Here is a 12,341-nt window from a genome sequence, read left to right on the forward strand (position 1 = left end):
GACAAGTATAAATATAAAAGAAATACAGTGAAGCATTAGACATAAAATGAACAAGAGAAGTAATAAAAAAGAGAAAAATTTATTGAGAATTTACTATAGGCGTTACTTATTGATTTTATAAAAATTATACCTTGACAGCTGATTCAGAACCTTCCTCTTTAAAGTCATCAAACTTCATCACCTCCGCCATGATAAATCCTTTTTCAAAATCAGTATGGATCTTTCCTGCAGCTTGAGGGGCCTTTGTTCCTTTCTGAATCACAAAAACATATTCAACATCGTGAGTATTTTTAAACATTATGTTTTATATCGTAATATTTTAAAATAATCATACGGAATTCGTCTTCATCATTCTCAGATCTAAAATATAGTTTTGATGATGATAAGGTTAAATATGAATAAATTAAATATTAACTAGGTATCAGAATTTTATTTTAAATTATTAAACATTATTGACTCTCAGGGCGGGTTGGGGTTGGTTTTCTAGACAATCAGAGTACGATTACGCTTAAATGAATTAATGGATACTTTAATCCTACATTAAGCAAAATAAGGAATTATATTATCTTTTTTGGTAACTGTCGATTCTTCACGTCTTCTTACAAAAATGGTAGTAGACAAAGGATGATCTGGTTACTGTCAGGATAAACTGATAGTAGACTAAGGATGGTCAGGCTCTCAACACTCCAAGAGACTTCCACTTCCGCTGGAGTTAATAACAAAGAGAGACCTTTCTTCCTTTGACCCTTACCAATTATATTAAATATATAATTGAATGTGTATTATAATGCATAAGTCCTTCATAGGAGTTAGATTTGATACGAAATTTCAAGTGACTTATATCACAGTCATTGCTCTTACTCAACATTTATGTTAATCGTGTATAAAAGATTGGTAGATTAAGTGCTACTGCAGTGCACCTAGACAGCTTTATTTGAACTATAGTTTAATTGTGAAATAAATAAAATATGCCTGTTGCCAAAAGTTGTCTGATGCCTGTATGACACCAGATTTTAATTTATTTTAATACAAAACATATAATTGGCGGGAGTGGAGGGTTTCATGGCATTTTTTAATTTCAGGTGCTTTTTAAATATTTAGTTTAAATATGAAGAGTTGAATATAGAATTAAATATGTACCTTGTTGGCCGGAACCTCAATAACATTGTCTATTACAAGGAGTTTCGTTAAGGGAAGTTCAACCTTACTGAAAGTACTTTTTAGTCCTATGTTGGCTTATGTTAAAACCAATACACAAGTGTTACAATTCACTTTTTTGCAGATCAATCAAGATGTTCATATGTTCAAAAAATAAAATATTTCACAATTCTCTTTCTCATTTTCTCACTCGTAAAGGTGCTTCAAAATGAAACAAGCTCTAAAAGACCAGATAAACTAACCAAGAACAGTTAATAATAATAAGCAACATGAGAATACTGCTAGAAAATAATATCCATAATACTACTGTAACAGTTAATACTGTAATATCCTCTTTTCTTAATAAATATTTATTTTTTATGTTTAGATGATTTAGTTATGTTTTTCATTTTTATGTAACAATGTTAAATATTATTCATTTGTTTTGTTGAATTAGAAAGCAAGCTAACCAATCTTTATCAGTCAAATACGGAGTAAAAAGGCGTTGTTCAAAATATTGAAGATGGCATGTGTGTCCTTCCGAAGTCTGTTAAATTGCTGTTATGTTGAGAAGATAGATTAAAATTGTATCAATTTTTGTTATTTTGTATCATAATAGTATTTAAAATAAATTTAAGAAAAAATAGAAGTCAAGAATAAGTAATAAGGAAAAATCTACATAAAAAAATTCATAAGCAAAAGCTCAAAACTGTTGTGCTACAATCGATGTTTAGATCAAACATCTAAAGACAAAGGAAACTTTGTTGAGAGGCCACTTGTTTAGGCGCTGAGGGGATGACTTTTCCTGGATGCAGGTGGTGTGGACCAATCTTGGTCTAAAAAAGAAGATTGTATAATTGAAGGAAGAAAAGACTCTTAGTTTGGATGGGCGATGGATTGGACATGAGCTGAAAAATAGTAGAAGACCAACCCTTGGTTTATTGTCAGAAGTAGCATCATTAGAAAGAAGATATTGAGAATTGTCAGTCATCAAAGAAGATTATATAATTAGTTAAGTTAGTGTTGCTCATCATAGAATTTAAGTATATTTGTAAAAGTAGCTATTATTTTATATATATTACACTATCTGATTGTCTGGAAAATCTGCCATAAAAGTCAATAATATTATATATAATTTTTTTTTTAATCATTTATTTATTGTTATTCACAACTGTATAACATATATACAACAAGTAAATTTGCTATAGGTGAGATAGTGACATGATACAAACATGTGGAGAATCTACCCTTTGATAGAACTCCAATAACATTTCTAGAGAAGATCCTGAGGCCATCTTCGTTACAGACGCCTAGGAGAATTATTAGGTAATGAAGGAGAAGCCAGGTTAGAAACAAGTGGATTTGGGTGGTTGGGAAGTTTTCCATTATATATAATTTAAAATAAAATTCTCATATCTATTTAATATTTTTAATTAACCTTGTCATCTTCAAAACTACATTTAAGATTATGAGAATAAATAAAAACTTTTTAATTTATTTTTAATAAATTCTAGAATATTACAATACATTACTGGGTAAATTATAATAATATTATAATAAAGTAGAGAAGCGGAGAAGTGGGTTCTTACCTGAATTGTCCAAGCTTTTACTTCATCTGCACCAGCGGTGAAGAAATATTGCAGCTGTAGGGCTTTATAGCCTTGAACAATAATTTTATCCAGGGCACTAAAATTTAAAAAAATATACATAAAAAATTTATGTATGCATCTATATTGTATTATCTTACCTATATTATTTCGAAATTTCGCCCCACTTTGCAGGGCTATTCAAAGCGAAAGGTTGAACCTGTTGTTGGCTATTTGAAAAGGTTGAACAGCTTTCTGTTTAACCTTTAGCTTTGAACAGCCCTGATGAAGCCCTGCAAAGTGGGGCGAAACGTCGGACATTAAGATATTTATAAACTATTTGTTCTTTTTTTGACCGCAACCCTGACCATATTTAAATTTTTATGGTCAACTATATATACATATACAAATAAGTTTATGTTTATCTTCACTCTTATTAACTTTGGATTTCATTAAAATATCTTTGTTCTAATACCCTCAGGCTTCTTAAGAAGGTTATTTGAGATTCTCATAATTTTTACATTTTCTTTTTTTTTTTTTTCGGAACTAGAAGTCTTTCTAAACTCTTGATGACTACTGCAATACAAGGTCGTATTAAGTATTAATATGGGCCATCCGTAGCTCAGTGGTTAAGACACAATCTTACCAATTAGATATCTATTGGCGGTGCCGGTTCAAATTCCGCCTGGGCGTTTACTTTTTTCATTGAGTGGCGGTCCCACAAAATGAAAAACTTTGACCCCCAACCAGGCAGTACAGGACTCCAATGGGAGTCTAGGCCGAAAAAAAAAAATTAATACGATGAACTATACACGCCCATGTGCCCATCGTCCATAAAACTTATTAAAATATAAAATAATATTTATTAAAAAAATATCATATTGTCACCTTGGAACTTTTGTTTCTTCTAAGAAAGCCTTCTTTTCAGCTTCATCCATGTCAATAATTTTGTTCTCGAAGGCGCCAGAGAATGGGATAATAATGGCTCCAGGATCATTCTTATCGACCCATTCCTTTATCTGAATCAACCTGCATGATTAAAAAAAAAACTAATTAAAAAATGATACCAAAATACAATGACAGATATTTCATCATAGAACAAAAAAAACTTTATAAAAAAATATCATCACTACGATAATGATCAACCACAATATAAAATAAAAATTCAAATACCATTTGTTCTTCTTTCTGATGTAATCTTTTTCGGAAAGATTAACAAGGTAGATGACTGGTTTTGTCGTTATGAACATGTATTTATTCAACATCTCTATCTGAAAATGATCAATATAAGTAATAATAATAATTGTACTAAACATAAACATCAGAAATAATTCTAATAAAAATGTCAGATTTCTAACCTCTACTGCGCTCCAGTCACCGAACCTCAAATGATGTTTTTCCTCAACGAGAACAGTCTTGAATCTCAATAATGCATCCTACCACAACAAGTAAAATTAAAATTAAGATAAGCAGATTAGATTATTAAGCTCATACTTGTATTTTGTTTAGAAATTATTCCCAAAAATGATTTACATAAATTGGCTAATTAATACAAAATAATTTGAAGTGATATTATAAACTAATGAAAACTATCTTATACAACTATTTGTAGCTGAATAACAATTTAAGGTCAGATTTATAAATTTTCTTCAATACTACTGTAAAGAAAAACCAACAAAATGACTAATCTCATTAACAATTTCAATATTAGATTAATGATTTATTATATTGATTGTTTGAAAGTGTTTTATTTTATTATTAACACAAACAACAATTGGTCCACATTTACTCTCAATATTTATTTCACAATACCTCCAACGTTTCGGCTCTCAGGTCATTCTCAAGGAGACAATCTTAAACATTGATGTCATATATCCTTGCATTTTGCAGACTAATTGCCCATATCATATAAATTTTTATAATTTAAATTTAAAACTATTCCATACAAAATATTGTCTATATTCAGCCTTACTAACTAGAACTAGGGTTGTTAATGTTGTTAGTAAGGTTGAAAATAGACAATATTTTGTATGGAATAGTTTTAAATTTAAATTATAAAAATTAATATGACATGGGCAGTTAGCCTACAAGAGACTTTTTAAAAAATATATGACATCAATGTTTAAGGTTGTCTCCTTGAGAATGGCCTAAAGGTAGAAACGTTGAAGATGTTTTGAAATAAATGTTGAGAATAATTGTGGACCAATTGTTGTTTGTGTCAATAATTTCATTATTTTTCAAGGGTTTGTATCAATTTTTTAACTTGATTCCAGGATTTCGGAAGTCAGATCTTGATTCAAATTTACCATTAACAAGAGCAGTAGATTTCAAAAGAATGTTTTTTGTTTTTTTAATTGGAGGATGCCAAAGTGAACCTTATCAACAAAATGGTTTATAAAACTTGACTGCGGTTGACGACACATTATCATCATAGTGTGGTTACTTGGTAAGCTATCGTCAGAGGAAGTCACTTTTCTAGCTTGTGGTCGGAGTAGTGGGAAGAGCTTTAGCACCTGCCTTTGATACTGTCATAGATTCCACCGGCTATAGTAGTTCTCGGTTCTCCTGCCTTTTTTTTATTTCATTATAGAATTTATTTCTTGCATTACATACATTTATGTATTCTTTTATTATACAAACTTCCAATAACATTTTTTACATTGAATTACAAAGGTTTTTCAAATTTGTTTTGGATTTATTCACTGCTTATTCAGCAATTCAGTTAAAAAAAAAAACATTCTTGTATCAGCTGATAGCATATATAAATTCAGTAGCATATGAGGGTGAGAACTTAGCCATCATGGTTAAAAAACAACTTTATTTGTCTAAATATTACATATTATATAATGTTTATTTAAATTAAAAGAAAAGAATATATAAACGACAAGACTTGTATTTTTAAATGGTTTCCCAGGGTTGTCCGCAGTCTAAGTGTTAAGAGTTAATTTAGATAAAAATAAATAGTGAGTATTTTTCAAAATGCGTATTTCCATTGTAAACTCAAATTCATAATTTTACACGGCCATAATACTTCCCTTTGATATATATTCAATATATCAGTAAGTGAAAGAAAAACAAATTCTTCAAAAGAGGACTAATACTTTTAGTGATAAGGAATTCATTAATGTATTCTGCATCCTGTACCCGGTACAGAGGCTTATCTTATCCTATATTATTTCTATTCTTAAGGAATTCGAACTTACATATTCCGGCTTCAACTTCTTGTCTCCTCCTCGCCCGACGGTTCGCTCCATCTTTTCGAGATTGGTCAGCAAGAACTCTTGGTCTTTCAGGCGAAGTTCCTCACCTATGATTTCCAAGTCTCTAATTGGGTTAACTTCTCCTTCAATATGGGTCACATCTCCGTCTTCAAATGCTCCTAAAATGATGTTTATCATTTTTAATAAGAAGTAAATGTGAATAATTTAATTATAAGAAGATGGTCGGGGGTGCGGTCAGTTTTACTGTTTGTGTATCTTTACTGATTGCACCCTTGACCATCTTCTATTTGTGTTGAATCTATGGTCAATTATAAATATCTCATTATGAATAATTTAATTATTTAAAATAAAAATTTCTTATAAACATTGATTGATTGATGATTAAATCCTGGAATCCCTAAGGTCAAGAATAAGACTGTCAGTTCCACCATCTGTCCTGGTCATTTATTAGTTCTTTAATCTTGATTCACTTCTGACCTGGTTTTTGCTCCTTTTTCAAGAGTTCATCTCCAGGTTTCTCTCAGTTGTCTCTGGGGGTTCCATTTTAGTTTCTGTAGAATTTTATCAGAATGATCTTTACTGGGGGGTCAGCCCTATGGCTATCAGATGAATAGTCATCTCCATGACAAGGATTTTAATAACGTTTCGATTGATTCTTGATCGTTTAAGTGCAAAGGTGGAAAAAGTTTCCAGCCATCGTACTTTAAGTATATTTCAGAGAAATTTATTTATGAAGGACTGCAAATTTTTTTGCCACCTGTTTGGTAACTTTCCATATCTCCTCAGTGTTTTTGTCAATCACAACAGATTTTATATTGCTGTTGAAGAGCCGAATTTTCGTCTCCTTACTGGCCAAAGTTATGAGAAACTGATTTTTCGCGTCCTCATTGTCTCCTCTGTCCTGTTGCACCATACTTCCAAGGTATCAGAATTGAATAATAAGCTTGCTATAATATTTAATTTTTTTTTAAAAGTCAAAATTGAAGTATATATCATCATTAAAATAGAAAGATTACCCAACAAAATAATCATTAAATATTGTACTAAAATTTTTAATAATCACTAACAAAGGTAACTCACGGCACATGTGGAAAAGGGCATCACATGCCTTGATGTGGGAAAGGAAAGCGTTGCCGAGACCTTGCCCTTCGGAGGCGCCCTTCACCAGACCAGCAATATCCACCACATTCAAAAATGCTGGAACTTTACTGAAAAAGTAATTTTTAATTGTTAATTATTTCTATAATTGTGGTGTAATGTCCATAGGGAAATAAATAATTTATGGTATTCAAAACCTTCAATTAAACACTGAAGACCAGAAAAAATTATTTTGTAATATTTGTTGTAAGAGTTGATTTAAGAATAAGTAATTGAAATACAATAGGAATAATTAAAGATAGGATGAAATACAGAGAATATAATAAAGTTAAAGAAACATAATGATTACTTACGGGTTGATTGCTGCAATGCCTATAAATGTCTAATCTATTTTGGTACATAAGAGATGAAAAATGGGGTAAGGTGAATCTTTGTGATTATAAATCTTTAGAGATCAATACAGAATTAATTTGAGAGAAATAATTGACACTGAATGGTACAGTAGATTCATGCTGGGAAATGAGTATAAAAGCAAGTGACGCACTGAAGGGCGAGGAAATAAACACATATGCTATAGGACTTGACTTGACTTGTATTTGTTACCATGACAGCAAGCACCACATAGATATTCAGTATAGTAACTATAAGTAGAGGCGTCGGACAGCAGAGCCAGATTAAAGATGAATCTGGTCTGTGCACCAAACTGATAGGAGCCTGGTGTGAAGAAGAAGCTAAAGATGGCTGCTGTCAGGACCCAAGCTATACTCTTAAAGGGTACGACAGACAGCGCCCACCCTATTACTCTCAGGATATAAGGAGCAGTGATATGACCCAATGAGATTGTCACATACCTTGACGTGGATAACACTTCAATGTGACGCCTCACTTAGACTACATAGAAAGTAGGCTAGCCCTTGCTTTTAATAGACTTAATCGTATTGGGAGCACATTTTGGGGCCTTAGATACCCAGCAACATTGATTATTTATAAAGGAGTGGTTGTGGGTATCTTGAGATATTTTAAGTATTCGCTCGTATCTAAGCCCAACATGTCTACCTTATTTGCCTCAATACTATAACCTGAATTATATTTACTGGATGCAGTTCCTAAAATTCGTCATTGGATAGCCTTCCAAATTCTCTTTGTAAATTATTAAATTATAAAACTGAATATTTTAAAATCATAAAAATAACAAACACTAACATAAATTATTCATATCTAACCTTGCAGGCTTGTAGTACTCGCAGAGATAATCGAACCTGGTATCAGGAACTGGTACTCTACCTAAAGAGGAAATATAAAATTAACCACATCAAATACAATTTCTTACATTTCTAAACAATATAAATATAACAACTATAAATAATCAAATAGAAACTTTTTTTATTTATTTTATTCAAAGCTATTAAAAATATTTTACAAACAACAAATGAGATATATAAAACAATGTCATGAAGGCATGAAAGTTAAGGCCATTCAATGATGCATTTCCATTGAAATCGAAATTTGAAGATCAACTTAGGAGGTCCCAATTCCAGCTGCTTTGTAAACATTGTCTCTTATACGATAAGTCTCGTGTTGATAGTCCTTGAATTAGAGGGTTAGTGTGTATTGGAAATGTGTTGTGAGACCGTTTATATAATGGTTGATTATAGCACAAAGTACTTGCTATTAATGTAATGCGCTACTGATTAGTCTAAGTACTTTTGATTTAAATTGTTACGGTTTCAGTAAGTCAGTTTTTTTTTTTTGGCATATCCATAAATTTGTACATTGTTAGTCCTAATTGGTCTAAGGAAGTAAGTATAAATCTTATAAATAAATAAATAGAAACTTAATTTTTTTTAATAAATGGCAGAATTCTGAAATAAATGTCTAATTCCACCAATGAATATTCTTTATTTTACTACCAACTGTCACATATAGACATCTTAAAAGGGAATCGACAAACCTTTTAAGACAAAATAAAGTGAGGTGTAAACTGTGTGATAGTTGCTGTCATCAGTAAGGTGCTCAACCGAGTGCCACAGTAAAATAAAAAAATTGTTCTAAAAAAAAAAAAATTAAACGAATACTAACTTTCATTAGGATCGATAGTGCAGAAAGGAAAATTTTCAGCTGCAGCTTGGCTCTTTGTCAGGACGTTGAAGAAAGTCGACTTTCCAACGTTCGGCAACCCAACAATACCAACTTTCAGATTGGTACCAACGCGACCGATCAGGGGTTTCTTTTCAGGATGCTCTACTTTCTTGGGGCCCATGGTTGTCCTGTTAACAATTCATCAAAATATATATATATATTTTTTTTTATTATCTTGTTTTTGAGGCTGGTAGTTTTATCAATAATAACAAAAATTATCCAAATAGTCTCAACCTTCTTTAATAAAACATATTATGTGTCCAACGTCTAACCCGATCCGTCCATTATCAAAGGCAATATTAAATTTAGTATCACAAAATTACAAAGATTTATTAAAATTTGCAGGCTATTATGCCCAAGTCAATTTAACACAGTTGAAATTGAATGACCTATTTGTCACTATAGCATTTATTAATAATTTCTGCCCTTCACAGTTTTTTTATTTTAAAATAAATAATTTTACTATCAATATTAACAGATAATGCTGTGATTGATTATTAATAATAAAATAAAAAAATTGTGAAAGACAGACATTAATAATAAGATTTTCCTTGATGGTGGCCAGGTAATATGTTTTAAAAAAGAAGATTTAGACTATATGAATAATTTTTTTAATTATTAATAAAATTCATCGCATTATTGAAACTGGAAAAAAAAAAACCATTAATTGTTATAACAATATAAACTTCAGAAATATCATCAAAACAGTATGAATGTAAAAACTCAAATATATTAAGGTGTTATGAGCAATAGTACATAAAGCAAAGTTTTTATATTTTATCCATTTCAATAATAAAAGTAGTTCATTGATAAAAACAGTTTCTTTTATCAAATATCATTCACAATGAATTTTATAGATATGAGAAGTTTTCTATCAAAGTCATTAGAAAGGCAGAGACATTAGATCTGTTCCAACTACTGCTTCTGACTGGCCGAAACTGTATGGGTACTGCACATGCTCCATACAGTTCCGGACTGTCAGAAGTGGTTGTTGGAACAGACCTAATATAACTACTTTAAAAATTTTTATTTGAGGTATTTCATAGATTGCAATTAATTTGTAACAACTGTAATTGCTTTAGGAAAGTTTGTCGGACGACCTCAGTAAAGAAAATAACTGCAGGCTAGTTTACTATCTTTAAACTATGTGTAATTCTAGATTAAATTACAACTTTTTTTTTGCCACATGAGCCATACTTCAAGTAAATTAGCAATATATCCATTTTTGAAAAGTTGTAATTTAAAAATTATTATAGAAGCAGTGAAGGAAAATGAATTAAATAATGCAGTGTAAAACAATTTTCAACCGTGAAATATGACATGATTTCAAAAGTGAAATTGAAAATATAACAAGTATGAGGATTGCAAAGATATGAATATGGGACAATTGTCAGGAAACATACAATGAAGAAAAATAGAGAATAGATAATATTCAACTTACAAAGTTTTTTAACCTAAACAATTTATAAAAATTATTATAAGAGTTGATGTAGATGAGTCAAATTTTTTCGAAATATCGATTTTAAACACTTATCTAGGGAAAAATTTGAATATAAACCGAAATCGTCATTATCTTCAGTTTAACATGTTAAATGGGAAAGATATCATTTAACTTTTAGATTGTCAGTGGACATTGTTGTGACGTCATGCAACAGAATAGTTCCACACCATTTTGTCTGTTGTTGTTTTGATAGAGGTTAGTTGCTCGTAGTTCGTATTTGGTTTGTTTTGGATCTTTTTAAACTCTAATAAAGTAATGGATAAAAATAATGAAAGATTTTGGAAGAAAATGTTACAAAGTTGTTCAGAAAATCCGCTAGAAGCTCCTCTGAATTTAACATATAACATGGACTTTGTTAAATCAGGTTGCTCACAATACTAGGGGTATTCATGACATTGTGTTAAATGTAAAATGTTTTACCATGTTGAATGTTATAAGTATAGGATCGTGAGCAACCCTATTTAAGATCATGTTAAATGATAAATGCATAAGACCTCCTAGCGGATTTTCAGAGCAACTTGTTTAGTAACCTTTTCTTCCAAAACTTCATGTTATTGTTTACTTCTAAGTTTTGATTACAGTAATTTATTACAACATGCTTAAAATAAGTGAAAAGTAGATGTGTAAAGTTTGGCTACTGATTATATTTTTTAAAAATTCCAAAACACAAACTACGAGTAAGTAACCTAACAGGACAACAAATAAAACGGTGACAAGCTCAACTGGTCTGTTTCGTGACATCATACTCCATTTAATAGACCTAGTAACAGACTCCCAGGCATGTTACATGTTATACCGTTTAAACTTGGTACAAGAAGGAAATATTTCTCCATTTAACATGTTAAAACTTTTTACATTTAACAAAAATTCATGAATGAACACCTCAAGGTTTTAGCGTAGAATTTGAATTCGTAAAAAAACATGTACTTTTCAGAAGTGGATATATTAATTTTAGGAAAAGGTTTTTTTTCGTACACAGCCATCGGAGCTGAAATAAAAAAAACAAATTAGACCAATCCTTTTAAGAAACAATCGTAAAATAAACATTTTTTTTTTTCAGATTTTAATGACGCGTGCAAACGGTGGGTAAAATTGAAAACAAACATCGGCAATGGAATGAGGTATTTTTTAAAAAGTATATTGCCAGTAAATCTTATTTTAAGACAAAATCATATTATCTCAAAATCTCAAGAGAAGAAAAAGGGCAGTTATTTCACTGTGATTTTTTTTTTTTACTTTAATTAAAACTATGAATAATTATTAATAAAAATTGATGAGTCTGCCAAGTACAGGTAGGGGAATAAAAAATGGTGGCTATTTTAAAACGTTAAAAAAAATTAGATTATTTTTTATTTCGAGCTCCATATCTTAAAACGTAAATTTGCTAAAATATGAGCCCTAATGCCGAACAAGGGCTTGCACTTTTTAAAAGGGAATATTTCTTGAAAAATTTACGAAAAAATCATTAGTTAGTGAATTTATTTTGGGAAATCTACTTCTCAGGAATCATTAGACGAGCAGATGTCTATTAGCATTCAAATTAGAGCTAGTTTAATGTGCTATAAAGTAGTTTATGACGTTTATATTCGTAGGGGTAGTAGGTTTCTCGATATTTGTTAAAATAAATTGATTTATAGTTGTTCGGAAAACAAATTTATA

At 30.5% G+C, this 12,341-nt stretch overlaps 1 protein-coding gene across 2 annotated transcripts in view; it reads right to left on the reverse strand.

The window, feature by feature from the left end:
- The window catches only part of LOC106689920 (obg-like ATPase 1), a 42,417-nt gene that overhangs the window by 2,419 nt on the left and 27,657 nt on the right, over nucleotides 1-12,341 (reverse strand). For both annotated transcript variants that reach the window (XM_014435139.2, XM_014435140.3), the window contains exons 2-10: nucleotides 9,122-9,309; nucleotides 8,266-8,326; nucleotides 7,025-7,152; nucleotides 5,927-6,102; nucleotides 4,082-4,159; nucleotides 3,897-3,994; nucleotides 3,612-3,752; nucleotides 2,727-2,823; nucleotides 131-253 (exon numbers count right to left, since the gene is read on the reverse strand). In XM_014435139.2, the coding sequence (XP_014290625.1) occupies nucleotides 131-253; nucleotides 2,727-2,823; nucleotides 3,612-3,752; nucleotides 3,897-3,994; nucleotides 4,082-4,159; nucleotides 5,927-6,102; nucleotides 7,025-7,152; nucleotides 8,266-8,326; nucleotides 9,122-9,302 (1,083 nt within the window). In that variant the 5' untranslated portion in view covers nucleotides 9,303-9,309. The remainder of the gene's footprint in view (nucleotides 1-130; nucleotides 254-2,726; nucleotides 2,824-3,611; nucleotides 3,753-3,896; nucleotides 3,995-4,081; nucleotides 4,160-5,926; nucleotides 6,103-7,024; nucleotides 7,153-8,265; nucleotides 8,327-9,121; nucleotides 9,310-12,341) is intronic.

Source organism: Halyomorpha halys, unplaced genomic scaffold (assembly GCF_000696795.3).
Source record: "Halyomorpha halys isolate HHAL.00 unplaced genomic scaffold, Hhal_1.1 Scaffold1524.1, whole genome shotgun sequence".
In the NCBI taxonomy this organism is placed as follows: domain Eukaryota; kingdom Metazoa; phylum Arthropoda; class Insecta; order Hemiptera; family Pentatomidae; genus Halyomorpha; species Halyomorpha halys.